At 40.3% G+C, this 17404-nt stretch overlaps 3 protein-coding genes and 1 long non-coding RNA gene across 6 annotated transcripts; 2 read left to right on the top strand and 2 right to left on the bottom strand.

Annotated features, from left to right (window-relative positions):
- Nucleotides 1-3783: 3783 nt before the first annotated feature.
- On the bottom strand, nt 3784-4269 carry LOC112164239 (secreted RxLR effector protein 161-like). Its single transcript, XM_024300463.1, has one exon. It carries the CDS (start codon nt 4267-4269, stop codon nt 3784-3786), a length of 486 nt encoding a protein of 161 aa, XP_024156231.1.
- Nucleotides 4270-6271: 2002 nt separating this feature from the next.
- Nucleotides 6272-7931, bottom strand: LOC112168062. Of its 3 annotated transcripts, none has more exons than XM_024305180.2 (2): nt 6905-7931; nt 6272-6593 (listed from the first exon to the last, which is right to left on the bottom strand). In XM_024305180.2, the coding sequence occupies exons 1-2, from the start codon at nt 7164-7166 to the stop codon at nt 6469-6471; spliced, it is 387 nt and encodes a 128-aa protein (XP_024160948.1). In that variant the 5' UTR covers nt 7167-7931; the 3' UTR covers nt 6272-6468. The 3 variants fall into 3 exon arrangements, with proteins under 3 accessions (XP_024160948.1, XP_024160949.1, XP_024160950.1); XM_024305181.2 differs by having other exon boundaries at nt 6914-7931; XM_024305182.2 differs by having other exon boundaries at nt 6920-7931.
- Nucleotides 7932-8539: 608 nt separating this feature from the next.
- LOC112201535 lies at nt 8540-10029 on the top strand. The gene is made up of 4 exons (XR_005799115.1): nt 8540-8751; nt 8876-8904; nt 8975-9025; nt 9863-10029. It is a non-coding gene; the product is annotated as an uncharacterized LOC112201535 (long non-coding RNA).
- Nucleotides 10030-13589: 3560 nt separating this feature from the next.
- LOC112164238 (F-box/kelch-repeat protein At3g06240) lies at nt 13590-14801 on the top strand. Its single transcript, XM_024300462.1, has one exon. It carries the CDS (start codon nt 13590-13592, stop codon nt 14799-14801), a length of 1212 nt encoding a protein of 403 aa, XP_024156230.1.
- Nucleotides 14802-17404: the final 2603 nt, after the last annotated feature.

Below are 17404 nucleotides of genomic sequence, written 5' to 3'. Positions count from 1 at the left end.
GGAGGTGTCTCAGCTGTTAGATTCTTTTTTCTTATATATAGAATCATAAAAGTCAAATATTGGCGCTATATAACTTACGATTTTTTTTACCGGTAAAAATAATTTTTATTACTGGAGATGCTCTTAGACTTGCACAAATTGAAAAATCCATAACTGAGAAACCGAAATTGAGAGTTTCTTATAAAATACACTTGACTAGAAATTTCCTACAAAAACCCTAGATCGAAGGTCATTGAGACTTTTTGTCCCATAGATTAGTATGGAGAAAGCCTTTGATAGTTCATCAAACTACTATCACCGCATCCATAACCCATATAGTATTTTTGCTTATCCAAACGATAATTGAGCATTTGATTGCAAGACACTGGTACCAATGGTAGACATCTGGGGCGGGGCGGGGCGGTTGGAAACACCCTCTGGGCTGCAAGCTCTAAGCCCGGAAAAGCCCCTAAGCCCTTCTCTACGATATATAGGCTTCTCCAAAGTCCAAACCCTCAAATAGTCAAAACAGTCGCCTTCACTCAAAAGCTGGGAGTGATGGCCATCTTCACCAACCGATAATTTGCTTTCCCCGTAAGTTTTCTCTGTTCCATTCAAGTTTTGTTGTTACCACTCGAACTCTAAATATTCCAGTCCGGAATATCTCCTCTCCTTATTCTGTTTAGATATGTCGAGGAAGAAGGAGCACGTTGAGCTCCCCCACCTCCCTGAACATATTGTAGCCGGTATTCGCTGCCGGTTGCCCGTCAAATCCTTGATCCGGTTCACTTGTGTCTCAAAACGGTGGCGTGCCATTATACTTCACTACCCTAAATTTTCCAAATCTCAGCTACAACTAACATCTCAACACAAAACCCTCCGTCAAAGATTCCTCATTTTAGTCGCCTTTGGAGGTCTTGTGAAAGTCCATGTCTTTTCACTGAGGGCCGACGTTTGGAGAGTTGAAGGTCTTTACTTGTCATGGCCTGGCTTGATTGGCGGACGGGGGACTCTTACAAATTACAAATGGAGCACTTCACTGGATCATCCACAGCAGAAATGAGGTTTCGAGCTTTATCTATTCTTTTTTATTTGGCTGAGGAGGAGTTCCGGCAAGTGGCACTACCTGTTTCTATCCAAAATGAAGATGGCGCGAATAAAAAAGTGTTGAGGACTCTAGTTCTTTCAAATGGATGCCTTTGCGTATGGTTTGGAGAGCGTGATGGGCATAGTGAATTTTGGGCATTGACAGAGTATGCAGTGACCAAATTGTTTGGCTCCAAAACCAGTTGGCGTGCAAACTGTCTCTTTTGAGCGTGTGTGCGCAGGCGTGCCAGCACCGTGGGGTGCAGTCGTCGGGGGAGTCCCTTGACCTGACGTCTTCTTCAAGCGCTGTAGACGAGGAGAGCACCAACCTCGTCACAGGGTTCTTCTCTAGCCTTCCGAGAAAGGACTTCTTGCCTTACGGATAAGGACTTTGGTTGTGATCTCTTCGCGTTCACCGTATCGATACTTAGTGTTGTAGACTAAGCAGAGCAATCACTGGAAAGTTGTGAGAAAGCACGGGTTTTGCTAAAGCGTGACTTTAGCTTCGCTGGGTTGCTAGGGCGTTACCCTTGCTTCGCTGGTTGTGTCGGTGGCAGTAGCACTAGCAGTCGGCTCGCGGGGAGACTAGGACTGGAAGCACGGTCGCCGGGTTGATCTGGTGATGCTGACAATCGGCTCTTGGAGAGACTAGGACTGGCGCGCGGTCACCGGGATTCAACAAGGTTGAAGGTTTGCTCCGGGGAGGCTTTGTAATCGCTGGGATTGATTGATTTCAGAGAGAGATCCATCTTCTGTCCTTGAACCCTAATATTTATACCTAGGGCTTTGACTGTTCCTTGCTATAGAAGGATTATTGATTGAAGTTTCCTATTCAATCTCTGCTACTTGACTCCCATAAGGTTTCGTTTTCCTTATGGATTACGGAATGGGCGAAGCTATAACCCAAACCCAAGCAGGCTTATCTTTGGGTCGCAGGTATCGGCCCGCTGCGCTAAACCCACTAAAGGATCTTGCCAAAATTACTTTTGGGCTCAAACACAAATCTTGGGTTAAGCTCTTTCAATTTAGTGTACACGATTTACCCGATGTTGTTGCTTTATGTAGTACTTGGGATCCTATTTTCGTTACAGAAGGTGGGACGGTTGTGATCAAAGGTGTTTTAAAACACGCGCGCCAGGCGCGCCTCAATGCATAGAAGGCGTGAAGCGCGGCTTAAAACGCCTCTGTTTTGCAGACGAGGCGCAGAGGCGCCAAAGGCGGAGGAAGCGCGCGGCCTGGAAATTTTTTAACACAGACCAAAACAACACGTCGTTTTGGTGTGTTTAGTGTTTAGACTCATTTAGGTCTCGTTCTAGCCATTACTCTCAGCAAGCCCCAAATCACTCTCAGGCACTCAGCAGCCTCCTCCCCAACTTTTCACTCTCAAGGCTCAAGAGCAACCAATCCCACTCTTTTTTGCGAGCACGATGGCTAACTACCTCTACCACTAGCTCTCAGTTTTTTCGATCACGGGGAAATAGTCTACCCGAGAGGTAATCAAATTCTTGTTCTTTCTCAGTGTTCTGTTTTGGAAGAGTTTGCTAAATATTCCATACACATATAGACCATGCTAGCTAATGCCTATGTTCACAGTTAGAGAACCTTGAGAGATTGGTTATGTTTTCCTGCAAGTGCCTGTAATAAGGTTGTTTTTCGGATATAGCTGATTGTAATAAGAATGGAAATTGATCCCTATTCCATAATTAGACAGGAACTGATTGAAAATCTCTCTTATATGGATCAGTGGCCATGTGCTCGGTGATTACCTCTACATTCTGATTATGTTTACCTACAAAACATGCAGTAGTAAAGAAACCAATGCAGAACATGCAGTAATCTCCTAAAACAGAACAAGACTCGACTCTGTTTCTGTTTCTGGATCAACTTTCGTAGGATTTTCCTCTGATTTTTTTGATTGAGACCTTACTGTCATTGTCCTGCTCCCACTTTAAATTAATAATTTGATATAAGTTTTGAAATTTTGTAGGCACAATGAGTTATAGTACTAGTTTGGGTGATGATAGTTTGGATGGTGATCTTCTAATTGATGAAGATGATGATTTTCAAGGATAAAGTTGATTTCAATAATTGTTCACGTTGTTTGGTCTTTTCAACTATAAATCTTTGGATTTATTTTATGTTTGCTGATTTTGTTGAATCATGTGGTTTTAGTACTTGATTATCATGAATGGATGACAATTTATAATAGTCAAAATATGAAATGGAAAGGAAGAGATATTTGTGAGTGATGAATTTTTTTCATGTTGATTCAATGGTGTAAATGGGGTTATATATACAAGCCCTACACTACTACATTACACATCTTGATCTCCAAGTAAACTTACTCTCCAAATGTACTTGTTCTCCAAGTTTCCTTCTTCTACAAGATTATATCCAAGCAAATTTGTTCTACACAACATGACTCACAAGTCAACACTCCCCCTCAAGTTGAGGCATAAATGTCACGAAGACCCAACTTGCCTAGTAGTCATGGAACAACTTGCTAGATACAGCTTTGGTAAGTATATCCGCTAATTGCTCCTCAGTTGGAACAAAAGGAAAGGAGATTAACTTTGCATCCAGCTTTTCCTTAATGAAGTGTCGATCAACTTCCACATGTTTCATTCGGTCATGTTGTACAGGATTATGTGATATGTCAATAGCTGCTTTGTTATCACAATACAATTGCATTGCTGACTTAGGCTTAAAACTGAAATCTCAAAGTAAATTTCGTAGCCACAGAAGTTCGCACACTCCATGTGCCACACCTCTATATTCATCTTCAGCACTTGACCTTGCAACAACCTTTTGCTTCTTACTTCTCCAGGTAACAAGGTTTCCACCCACAAAGGTGAAGTACCCAGATGTAGCCTTCCTGTCTGTGATAGAACCGGCCCAATCTGCATCTGTATATCCACTAACATCGAGGTGCTGACATTTAGAAAACATTAAACCTTTTCCTGGTGCTGACTTTAAGTACCTCAAGATTCTTACCACTGCCTCCATATGCCGTTCACTTGGATTATGCATAAACTGACTCACAATACTAACTGCATAAGCAACATCAGGTCTAGTGTGTGACAAATATATCAGGCGTCCCACTAACCTCTGGTATCTTGGTTTATCAGTTGGAACCTGATCAGGATATTCTGCTAGTTTGTGATTTTGCTCGATTGGAGTGTCAATTCGAGAACAATCCAACATACCTGTCTCTGCCAAGAGATCTAACACATACTTTTGCTGACATAAGAAGATGCCATCTCTCCCCCTGGCTACCTCAATCCCTAAGAATTACTTCAAATCTCCCAAATTCTTCATCTCAAACTCAGAAGCCAACTTCTTCTGAAGACTTTCAATTTCTACCAAGTCATCCCCTGTTATTATCATATCATCCACATATATAATAAGCACAGTTACCTTCCCCTTTTGGTGCTTTAAGAATAAGGTGTGGTCTGAATTGCTCTGCTTGTATCCAAAGCATCTCATGGACTGAGTGAATCTGCCAAACCATGCCCGGGGTGACTGTTTAAGTCCATAAAGGGATTTCTTCAATCTGCAAACAATATCATCATGTGTATCTAATGCATATCCAGGAGGAAGACCCATGTATACTTCTTCAGTTAACTCCCCATGAAGGAAAACATTTTTTACATCAAATTGATGAAGAGGCCAATTCAGATTAGCTGCAAGTGACAACAATACCCGAACAGTATTCATCTTGGCTACCGGAGCAAAAGTCTGATCATAGTCAATCCCATATGTTTGAGTGAAGCCCTTAGCCACCAACCTCGCCTTATACCTACTTACTGTGCCATCTGCATTATGTTTGACAGTGAAAATCCATCTACACCCAACAATCTTTTTACCACGAGGAAGTGGTACAAGTTCCCAGGTGTGATTCTTTTCTAATGCCTCCATTTCTTCCTCCATTGCCTTGGCCCACTTTAGGTCTCCCAAAGCCTCCTGCACTTTGTTAGGAACAGATACAGAGGATATTTGATTCACAAATGATGCATAAGGTTTAGATAACCTATGGTGTGACACAAAGTTAGCTACTGGATATTTGGCTTTAGCAGTTATGGAAGGTTCATACTTTTTGGCTGGTTGACCACGGGTAGTCCTACTAGGTAACACATATGTAGAAGATACAGACTCTACAGGGTTATCAGGTAAAGATACTGGACATACCTGAGATGGAGCTTCTTGACCAGAAAGTTCAGCATTAAAGGGTGAAGTATCAGATGAGGGGGAAGCTGGAATAGAGTCCTCTTCAGAAATCGACTGGTCGAGAATTTCCTTTGATTGGTCTAGTACACTTATGCCCATTTCGCCAGTTTCCTCGTTCGATTGGTCGACTCCCCCTATCGACTGGTCGATTTGGGAAATTTGACTAGTCAACTTCGGGATGTCAGTACTCTCTTCTTCTACGTCTTTATTCATCTTCAACTTTCCACCAACAAACATCTCTTAAAAAAACTCATTCTCCCCCTGAAGAGTGGTGTTGTTGGGGGAGAAATAACACATATCTTCATAAAATGACACGTCTATGGTGACACAGAACTTTCGTGTAGGTGGGTGATAGTATTTATAGCCTTTCTGATGAGAACCATAACCTACAAAGACGCATTTGAGAGCTCGGGCATCCAACTTTGACCTCTGATTTTTGGGTATATGGACAAAGGCAACACAACCAAAGACACGAGCAGGAAGATTATGGAAGGAAGGAATAGAGACATGGGTTGACAGGACTTCAAAGGGAATGCGCCCCTGAAGAACACTGGAAGGAAGAAGATTAATAAGATGTGAGGCAGTCTGAACCGCCTCACCCCAAAGATACTTGGGCATGTGAGCACCAAATAGCAATGCTCATGCTATGTCTAGAAGATGACGATTTTTACGCTCAGACACACCATTTTGTTCAGGTGTTTGAGGACAAGTGGTTTGATGGATTATACCTTTTTCTTGGAAATATTCCTGAAAATCACGATTAACAAACTCCCCCCATTATCAGAACGAAAAACTTTGATATGACCATTGAACTGTGTTTGAATCAATTTTTGAAAGGCTTGAAAAGCAGAAAACACAGCATCCTTAGATTTAAGCAATGCTACCCATGATAATCGAGTGCAATCATCAATAAACAAGACAAAATAACGCATTCCAGAAACAGTGGGTTCTCTGGAAGGTCCCCACACATCAGAGTGAATAATCTCAAAAGGCATAGAACTTTTATTAGAAAGACTCAATAGGTAGTTGACTCTATGGCTTTTCGCCAAAACACAAGTTTCACAATGTAAGGACGACTTGTCAATACCAACAAATAAAGAGGGCATAGCTTTACGCATTACACTAAATGAAGGATGCCCTAAGCGTCTATGCCATAACTAGACTTCATTAAGCTCTCTAGAAGTCAAAGTCAAAGCAACTGGGACATTCTTCCTTGGTCTCTCCCCGGCATAAGCTTGATCCAGATGAAACAGTCTCCCCCTCATATACCCCTTGCCAATGACTTCCTTGGTCAGAAGATCCTGAAACACCACATACATGGGAAAAAATGTCACAGAGCACAAGGATTAAGTATTCAATTGGGGAACTGAGATTAAGTGGTGAGACAAGTCTGGTACATACAATACATCATGCAATACTAAGGTAGGTGTGACTCTTATGGACCCAATACCTAACACAGGAAATGATTCACCATTGGCATTTGTAACATATGACACAGTAGGTGTGGATAAGGTAATGAAATACTTCTTATCATAAGTCATATGATCTGAAGCACTAGAATCAATAATCCAAGTATCTGAACCTACAAAGTTAGAAATTTTTAAAGCCATACCAATCTTACCAGTACCTCTAGCAACCAGTGAGACTGAGGGGCCATCACTGCCTGTGGTATGATCTTGCCCAGCGACTCTAAAGTACTCTAAACTCTGAACAAGATGAACAGCTGCCTTTCCTCTACCTCGAGGTTCAGTTGGTTTGGGTTTGCTGAAGTATCCAGCTGGGTACCCAACCAACTTATAACAAGTCTCCTTGGTGTGTCCAGTCAGTTTGCAATGTTGACATACAGACCTGCCTGGAGAAGAACCCTGAGTCATAGGATGTAATCCTGATTGTGGTGTACTGAAGCCAGGAGGTGGACCTTGAGCCCGAGGGGGCTTAGCTTGGATTGTTAGGATGGAGATTTCAGAATGAGCTGCCTTTGTGCTACCTTGCTGAGACTTATCCTTGCGGATGTAGGTAAAAGCCTCAGTGAGGGAAGGAGGCTCTTGCCGACGTAACAACTCTCCCTTGGCACTGTCATGTCTAGCATCTAATCCACTCAGAAACTGGTGCACACGCTCCAACTCCTTCTCCTTCTGGTACCAAGTAATATCCTCAGCATTCTTCAATTTGTTTGGTCGCCGTTGATCAATCTTGGCCCAAATGTTTTTCAGTTAGGTGTAGAACACTGAAACTGCTTGCCCATCTTGCTTCATCCTTGTTGCCTTGCACAACAATGCATAGATCTGGGAAAAATCAGATTCATTCAGATATAGATCATTGAGCGTCTTCCAAACTTCTGCAGCAGTATCACACCCAATGATCAATTGGATCACCTCATCAGTCATGGCCTTGTATAGAATTGACAGTAAAAGTCCATCAGTATCTTCCCACTTGACATACTCTTCACTTTCCTCATTCGCTGGTGCCTTAATGGTACCGGTGACATGACCCATCTTATGGATTCCACGAAGGTGAGCGGAAATCATCTTCTTCCATGTCCTATAATTCCCAGGTCCATTCAGTTTTGCTCCTCCAAATGAACCTGATGAAGAATCTGAGTTTTGAACTGAGACTTCAACTTTTTGAATACCGGAATTGTTGGTATTCTCTCCTTCTAGAAGTGGAGCATCAGGACCAGCCATTGGAATACTGATGAAAGAACAATATGCAGCAGAATTGAGACAGAAGGTATGTTCGACAAGTCGAGAGGGATTAATCGACTAGTCAAGAAGTAGCAGTACTTGTAGACCCCCGTATTCTTTTTATTTTATTTATTGTTTATTTTAATTTGTCGAATAACGTATGAAGCTACGTATTCGTATGGTACACAAGTATTCACGCTTAGGTTAAGACTTTGAGGCCATTTAAAGGATTAAGAAATTTAGAGAAAATCCAATTTGGGTCTAGAAAAGTATCTTTTAAAGTATCGAGGCTTAGGACAAACCCGGAAAATTTTTCCGAAAGGATTCGGTGAAGAATCGGAGAAATAAGGATGATTGAAGATGTAATTTCGGAGTGGGCTTAAGGAAAAATTAAAAGGAAAATGAAATAGGAGCAGCCCAAGCCCATTGGCCCAAAAGGAGGGGCAAATTCGACTTTTCACAATTAAATTAGGGAGAGGTATTTAAGCATCTCATTCTCCCCAAAACCCTAGCCTCTTCCTCATTTTCTCATTTTCCTCTCTCTCTCTACCCGAGACTCTCTCTCTCTAGCCCTTCACCGGAAATCGTCGCCGCCATACCGCCGTCGCCGGAATCCGGATTTCAACCAAAATTTCCAGATTTTCTTCTCTTCATCCCCTCTTTCCATTTCTCCAACCAAAATCATGAAATTTAGCCATTTAATCCCCCAAAAACCCTTGAACCCGAAGCTAAAATTGGGGCTTTTGTGATTTCTTCTTTCCAAGCTCAAATCAAGGTATTTTCCATCCTAATCTAGCCTCTATTCCTTCGATCTATACATCTTTCTTACCAAATTCGAGTTTTTGATTTCCATTTTTGATTTTTGGTGCATGAACCCGATTTCTCCTTAAACCATGAAGCTAGGCTCCGGGTTTGGCAAGGATTTTTGGTAAGGATCTATCCATGCAACCTTGTTTTCGAGTTTTTGGTTGAGATGTTGATGTTGGACGGATTTGTAGGTGAAGAAGGCCAAGGAGAAGGATTAGGACGTGATTTTTGAAGAGGAAAGGGTAAGGAATGGGTTTTGGACAAACCCTAGAATTTTTGGAATTTATTTGGTTGATTTGGTTTATGTTGAGCTATTGTTGTTGTTGGAAAAATTGTGAAATTAGAGATTTGAGGATGGTTAAATTAGTAGGATTTTATTAGCATAAATTTTCATAGTGTTGGAATTTTGTTGTGGAAGGTTTGGTGATTATTGTTGTGTAGTTTTGGCGAAAAGAAAAAGAAAAGGAAGAAGAAAAGAAATGTATTTGTTTTTGGAAGAAAAGGAAAATAAAGAAAATGGTAAAAATTGGATTAAAGGAGGTTTTACGGTGGTAAAGTGGTAAAAAAGTGAAGAAGGTGAAAGTAAAGGTAAATTCGGTAAAAAGGAGGTAAAAGTAAAAGTGAAAGTGTGGAGGTAAAAGTTATGGTAAAAGTGAAAAGGTGAAAAAGGAGAAGTAAATGGGTAAAAGTAAAACTTTATTTATAATTATTTATTTATTTGTTTTAATAAATAAGAATTATTTACTTATTTATTTTTAATAAATAATAAATAATGGTAAATAAAGGATTACTCGGTCAAAAGTCAGAAGTCAAAGTCAACTCCGAGAGTTGACCATGGTTGACCGACCTCGTAAAACTTGAGGATCGACTCAACTTTGGTCGCTCGGATTGGCGAAAGTTTAGCAGAGCGATAAGGACGTTTTCCTTTTTAAGAAAGAAGTTAGTTTCCCAAATTGGTAAAGGTTGAAAGAAATAATTAATGGCCTCATTGAAATAAAAAGGGTTTAGTGTACACGGTTACTTAAGGTTGATCATGATGTTTACCTGGATAATTACTTACAAATTAAGTAATGGTTCAGGAAACACGATCGTTAAGGAAGCTTAAGCGGAAAGCATCAGAGTGTGGAGTACGCCAGCATTTTCCAGGTAGGGTGAGCTGTCCCTTCCTTGTTAGAGGCTTTTCGATATATGTGGAATGCTCTAGTATAATATTATGTTGCCTGCAAGTATGTTTTTGGTTGTTCATTAGTCGATGCCTCGTGATACATGTGTTTTCAGAACTGATAATTGTTGATTGCGAAAACCGAGGCTAGACTTGCATGTTGAGATACTGTACCATTTTGTATGCTTGTGTTTGTGACCTGAAAGTGAATGGGACCTAGACGCGTAGATTCCTAGGGATCCCACGGTGTCGATAACCGTGAACCTCCGGAGGGGGCTGTGCTCCTATGTTTGTCAAGGAAAGGTAAATACAGACAGTGAACCAGTCATAGGAGACTCAGAGCCAGGAAATGGACACTTTCGCTACTTGTAGTCACAAGGACTACAGAGTAGTTGGCTGGTTCTCGAATTCAGGACGAACCAGGTCGGTCACCGATTTATTTTGGTTTAGTCGGCAGGTAAGTATCTCGGAGCTCCAAATTGTGTGAAGCATGCTGCATATGATTTCCTGAAACGAAACAACTGTGATTGTTTTTGTTTGCATTTGTTTTACTTGATTTTACAAATGCGCGCAACCTATATTCTAGTAGCTATGTTTTACCTATTAGATTTCAAACCTAACTAAGGTTGGGTCGGCCCCTATTGGGCTAGCAAGGACGAAATGCTCACCCCTACATTTCAAGTTACAACGAGGTCGTTCCGGACGATTTGGATTAGAAGTGGGTCGTTGGCCGAGTCCGTGTGTTGCTGTTCCTGTTGCTTGAAGTTCTTCCCATTTGGTATTCTATCGATTTACTAGCTTCTCTTCCTATGTTGAACTCGGTGAGGTCCGCCTACCTGGGAGCGCGCCTCACCCCTTGTTTTATTGTTATTGTTGAACTCCTTTCATTTCGGTTATGATGTAAGCCCTAAGGCATCACATTGCACTTGCCCACTTTATTTTGTTGCTTTTCTAGACTTGTTGATTTAAATGTTGGGTTGTTGACTTAAAGTCCTTTCTTAAAAGTTTTCTTAGTCTCCTATTTTCTAAAAATTGTGTTTTCAAAAGGCCTTGTAGTATTAAGTTGGTAGGTCTATGGTACGTCTACTACGTATCGAGCTCCTATTGGCTTAATATTACGGCGCTGTGGTATACCCATTCGGGTCGCCACTGTACTTCCTAAGTAAAGAGAAAAGAAATCTTATCCTTGGGTGTTGCCTATCGCGTAACCTTTCGATAACTCCTTTTAATGCGACCAGATAAGGAGGGTTAAGATTTTGGTGGAGCAATGCTCACTTTTCAACCCTTCGGTTATCTTTCTCTTATTCGATCCTTGGCCTAGACATCGCATTAATTGGATGGACCTAGTGGTGTTGGGCGAGTAAGCTCGACGTTACAAGAATAAAATTCACCTTCTAAAAGATAGAGAACAATCCTAACCTCCGAATTAGAGGAAGGAACAATCTTACCCCAGAGTATGAGGAAAGAAGAATGAAGGAAAAACAAAGAGATAAAGTCCTCTCGGATCTTCGCTTTGATACCAAGTCAAAATATGAAATGGAAAGCAAGAGATATTTGTGAGTGATGAATTTTTTTCATGTTGATTCAATGGTGTAAATGGGGTTATATATACAAGCCCTACACTACTACATTACACATCTTGATCTCCAAGTAAACTTGCTCTCCAAATGTACTTGTCCTCCAAGTTTCCTTCTTCTACAAGATTATATGCAAGCAAACTTGTTCTACACAACATGACTCACAAGTCAACAATAATGTTTTTTTTTTTTGTTACAATACATGTTCTATGTATAAGACTAGTTCTATACATAAATACAACTAATTTATATGTAAGGCTTACGCCTTATGCCTCAAGGCAAGCGCCTTGCTAAGGCTCTCTCGGCCACGCCTCAGCCTTTTAAAACATTCATCAAACTACTTGACAAGGAGGAGTTGGTCAAGATTGAGTGCCGGAAAGAAGAGAAACCATTCTGCAGCGGCGGATAAAGGCTCGAGGAGGTGCCTGGGTGTAAGCTTCATTTTGATGCGGCTGTATATGATGAAACTCTGGTTTCAGTACCTTTTTGATGAACTCTATATATGATGAATCACTAACCAAGAAGCAGAACAGAAATGAAGTCGGATTGCATTCAAATGCGGGTTGGTTTCTATGTTGTAGCTATTGTCATTTGAATTCTCTGCCTTTGATGTTAATCGGGTATTATTAGTACTTCTTCCTATTTTGTTTCTCTCATTGTATTTCTGTGTGTTTATTTGTAAATATGAGCCAAAACTATGAGAAATTGTTACTGTTGGTGCTGCTAAATGATGATAGTTTATGATTGCTACTTTGTTTGCTATTGAGTAAGCACAAACGATATATGAAGTCTTAAGCATTATGATTCTTCAAGGCCAATACACCTATTCTTTATGCAACCCGAAACTTGATATAGAAGATTGTGAAATTTTGGTGCTTTAAGATGAAACAGATGAAGGAAAAAAGTAGGCAAAAAGTTTCTGTTGTGTCAATGTGTTCTCTCTGTGTTCTCGCATTCTGTTTCTGTTGTTTCACCCAGGCTCAAATCATCAAAAGAAAAAGTGAAAAACCAAATGGTAAGTGTAGAGTAAGCACAAATCATCAAAGTTACTCAGGCTCTCCACCTTCCAATCCAAACTCCTTAAAATAAAACAACTATGCAAAGGGAAGAGTTCAGACACGTACAGATAGTAAATTTCCACTATATGGCAAATTCCTTCCTCATCTTACCAGATTCCTCCATGAGCCTATGTAATTGACATTTCGAATCCAATTTGAATTTCTGTCCAGCCAGTTTAAGATAATATGTAGCATAGCGGCATAGGTGAGCTAATTAGTTTAAGCTCGAGCAGAACTCGATTAGCCAAGTACCAAAACGACGGTTGTTGTAACCAGGTACGTACACAATTAGCAGCAGCATAGGAACATTAACTGCTCCTTATACTGGATTGCATGCATGCTTTGACCATGGAGCCCAATAAATCTGAAAAGATTATTACAAAAACAATCAAAAGTTAAGAAACTAAACGATCGATATACTCGAGAGGTTTGCACATGATGTCAAAATGCTTTTTCCCAAACAGACCCTAGAGGTTTGCACACGAGTCCATGCACCTTGCACAAGCCCAAATAGAAAGACCCAAGCCCAAACCCAAAATCCTTTTCTCCTATAAACCCCCAAGATTCAGTTTCACACTCCTATAAACCCAGAAGCTCCTCCCTTTCATTTCCACTCATCTTCATAAACCCAAAATCCATCCCCACATTCCTTGTTTTGATTTTGGGTTGTGATCACATAGGAGCTGTTTTCCGGCCACCACGTCGGGCCGGTCGCCGGTACGTTTTCTTGATTCAGAAAACTTGTTATTGAAATCTCTACAAATTTAAAGCTTTTGGTCTCCTTCAGAAATCCACACAAAGGAAAATATGTCTCTATTGCACTGTAACCAGATTACCCAGAGTGAAGTTAATCAGTAACTATTTTTCGTTTTGGGTCTTAGTCAAATTTTAGCTCATAGAATCTCAAAGCATCTGACTGGATTGTTGTTGTGATATCTGCAAGTTGATAGCTTTTGCTCAATTCTTAAAAAAGTTAAATACTTTCTTGGTTGCATTGGAAAACATGTCAATGTCGAAGATGAAAAATGAGAGCTTTGATCTACATGAAGATGTTATAGTGAAGATTCTGTGCCGGTTGCCGGTCAAGTCCTTGATCCGGTTCACTTGTGTGTCGAAACGGTGGCGTTCTATTATCATTTCTGATCCTCAATTTGGCAAGTCTCACCTTCAAGTAGCATCACAGCAGGGAACCCTCTGTCCAAAAGTCCTCATCTCCATCTACCCTACAATTAAACCCATACAAGGTCAAATTCCCTATCCTTTTAAAGATGACACGCCTTGGTTACCCTCTCGATTTCAATCCTTAGAAGGTTATTCTTCAGTCAATAATCTCACCTTCCCATTGGAGGAGAAGAGCCAACGAGTAATGGCCTCGTGCAATGGTTTGATACTTCTAGGTGAATACTATAAAAGTTACTTTAAGAACTTGTCTATCTGGAATCCATCAACTGGATTTTTTCGCAAAATACCTAGTCCAAGTTTTGGGTGTGAGGTGACAAAATCAACAGAAAAGAAAAAGCATGGAAGCTTTTTATATTATGGTTTTGGTAAAGTGTCAGCCACTGACGACTACAAGCTTGTTTTGATAAAACCCGCCCTTGGTGATTTTGTGGATGTTCATGTCTTCTCACTCAGAGTCAGCCTTTGGAAAGTTATTGAAGCTCCTTCCTCTTCATGCAGTGGCTGGATTGACGGACAGGGGAGTCTTTCAAATGGAGCGATTCATTGGATCAACTATCCCATATATGGGGTATCAGACCCAACTATGGTTGCTTTTGATTTGGCAGAGGAGGAGTTTAGGCAAGTGCCATTGCCTGTTTTCAACCAAAATGAAGATGGCGTGCATTTGAGACAGATAAGAATTCAGGTTCTTTTAGGAGGAGGTCTTTGTGTATGGTCTCAGGATCTTTATGAGCATAGTGAATTTTGGGTGATGAGAGAGTATGGTGTGCCTGAATCTTGGGTTAAGCTCATTCAATTTAGTCGAGATGATTTACCAGATGAGTTCACTTTATGGAGTAGCTGGGATCCTACTTTTGTTTCAGAAGGTGGTACAATGTTGATCAAACTGCTTGACAAGAAGGAGTTGGTCTGGATTGAATGCCTTCAAGAAGAGAATCCGGTGTGCAGTGCCCAATATAGAATTGAAGAGTTTCCTGGGGCGATATTTGACGCGACTCTATATGATGAAACTTTAGTTTCACTACCTGAAGGATTATGAAGCATGTGGCCTGAGAACTCGAGTCCTAAAAAACTAAGGAGCAGAATACAAGTGGAGAGGGATTGCTATTGTGTGCACTTAATGATGGCTGGTTTTTATGCTTTGACTGTGTAATTTGGATTCGCCATCTTTGATGTTTAATTATTTTTCTCTGTGTTTATTTGAAATTGAGTAGCCGAAATTATAAAGTATGAAGTATTATTATTACTGTTAGTGATTGTCTATGGCTGCTCTAGTAGCCGTAGGATTCTTCTTGCTATTTGAGCTTATTTAATCGAGTTTCAATCCTTTCATCTTGTTTTCCTCAATGTCTTTTCTGTGAGTTTATTTGCAATTGAGGAGCCAAAACTATCAAGTATGAAGCATTAAAACTGTATGTGCCTCTGCATTGAAGACATTGTTTTATGATTGTTAGATATTCTAGCTTATTGCCTCCAACTATATCCAGAATGTTGTATACAGATATGGATTGTTGTTGACAGTGTAACCTTGAATATTTTGGGTGCATTTTTTGCTCGTACCACCTGAGAAATTGGTTGAACTATTGTAATTTGGATTCACCACCTTTAATGTTTTATTGAGGATTATCCTTCAATGAAATGTGTTTTCTGTATGGAACATCATGTTTGCGGATGCCTTTGTGTATGGACCCTTGTTCTTTGTGTAATGAAATGAAGAGGGACTGCTATATGCATTCAACCATTTCTGGGTCTATTGTTTGTAAATTGTAATTAGTGGCCAGAACCGCGTCGTGTATAAAACTCTCTGAAGTCTAGCCGATGCAAGATGCATGCACATTTTCCCTTTAAATTGCTGTCGGTAAGAATGTTGTGTGTATTATGCTTGTTTTTGCATCCCAAACTTGGTTCTGACATTCTGAATTGATATCCTGCCCCATTCAACCTGGCTTGTTCGACTTGTTTTGATATTTGTTATTGAGTCCTATTGTTTTATACTGCATGCTATATTTGTATTCCTTATGTAATGAAATTGTTTTCATAACAAGCATGTCAGTGTTTCATTCTTAACTATGATCATTCGTTTTCTTACACCTTTACCATTTTACTCTTCCTCCTTACAGAAAGTGGTATGATTGTTATCAGTTTGAAGGACTCGAAGCAAATGATCAGGAGTGAATGTCGTGAAGCAAAGAAGCTGCTTGTCAGCGGCAGAGATATAGGCTTGAGAAGGTGCCGTGGTATGAGCTTTTCTTGACTCGACTCTGACAGGACCCGCCCCGAATTTCACCCTGAAATCCGAGGTGGCCCTGTGGGGCCCACCTTAGGGATAACTCTACCAAAAATTCGGTAGAGTCACCTCTAAAATGGACTACCCAAAAACCTGTAAAACACACGAAACACTTCAAGCAAACCAACCTTATACTCCTGGAGCCACCCTGCTCCCAATTACCAACAACTCCACTTTCACCAAACACAAAACTCAAAAATACTAATCACAAAGGTTATGCAGAGCAATACTACTATACACAGGGATATAACAGAGGAGTAAAGGATCAAGTGATCCTACACTGCGGATCATAAATCCTTAAGGCTTCCCCATGTCCCACGAATAAGGAAAACACGGGTACGATTCCCAACCGTACCAGGAAATACTCATAAAGCCGTATAAATTAACAGCGTGTCCCACACGCTAAAGAAATAAGTAGATTGTCAATGAGGCATTCCCAATGCAAAAAAAAAATCGAATAAATAAACAAGAATTTATTCCATCGAAATCCCATTTCGAAAATCTTTCAGAAATCTCAAATTGACGATTATAAAGATAATATAAACAGTATAAATCTCGAAAATCACATCGAAAATCAATTCGTCGAAAATCAACATCATTTATAAATTCGAATCCGAGCATAACATCTTCATAACCGAAACTCACAACCGGTATAAAACATAAATACTTCATGAGAATCATTATTTAAAAGTAAATCCATGAGATAATTCGCAATTATCTTTATATGCTCGGAAAATACGTTAATAAAATAGAACAAGCTTTAATAAATAAATGCATGCATCACTTATTTAAATCAAACGTCCACTCACAGTACTATTGGGCAACCACGCAGACGAGTTCCTTCATCTAGCCGTAGCTCGCGACATTGCCCTGTACACAATTATATTTCCATAAACGGTAATCCAATAAAATAATTACGAACTTAAACGAAATCCGAAAATCCCTATCTCCAATACTTCTCAAATTCAACCTAAATCTCTTCCATAATTCCAATTCCTCAATTTACATATTCCATAATGAAAACGAGGGAAATCCGGACCGGATTTCCCTTAATTCCACCACAAAACTCCAAACTTCGAAAATTCACAAACAATTCCAAACTCCTCCAAAATTCACCAAACTTCATATAAAAGCTCTATGATAATTATAGAATTTAACTAGCTAAAAATTGAAATTTATAAACTACCCTAGCCGCCGCTACCGCCGCCCACAGTGGCGGCGCCGTCGCCACCATCTCCGATGGCCACCAAAATTTGGCAGTAGCACCTTCTCAACACACTGATTCAACTTCTCAACTACAACATTCCCAAATAACAATTAAAAACGGCCGAAATCGATCAATGAACAAAAACCCA

This window comes from Rosa chinensis, chromosome 5 (assembly GCF_002994745.2).
Source record: "Rosa chinensis cultivar Old Blush chromosome 5, RchiOBHm-V2, whole genome shotgun sequence".
In the NCBI taxonomy this organism is placed as follows: domain Eukaryota; kingdom Viridiplantae; phylum Streptophyta; class Magnoliopsida; order Rosales; family Rosaceae; genus Rosa; species Rosa chinensis.
Note: the sequence above shows the minus strand (reverse complement) of the source record. Positions and strands in the feature narration are given on the sequence as shown.

Excerpts from the sequence above, each read along its gene's own strand:
- LOC112164239 (XM_024300463.1), bottom strand. The coding sequence starts at position 4,269 with ATGTTGGATTGTTCTCGAATTGACACTCCAATCGAGCAAAATCACAAA.
- LOC112168062 (XM_024305180.2), bottom strand. The coding sequence starts at position 7,166 with ATGACTCAGGGTTCTTCTCCAGGCAGGTCTGTATGTCAACATTGCAAA. Across the intron at positions 6,594-6,904 it reads TAGAGGTACTGGTAAGATTG|GATCTTCTGACCAAGGAAGT; the intron begins GTATGGCTTTAA and ends GTGGTGTTTCAG.
- LOC112164238 (XM_024300462.1), top strand. The coding sequence starts at position 13,590 with ATGTCGAAGATGAAAAATGAGAGCTTTGATCTACATGAAGATGTTATA.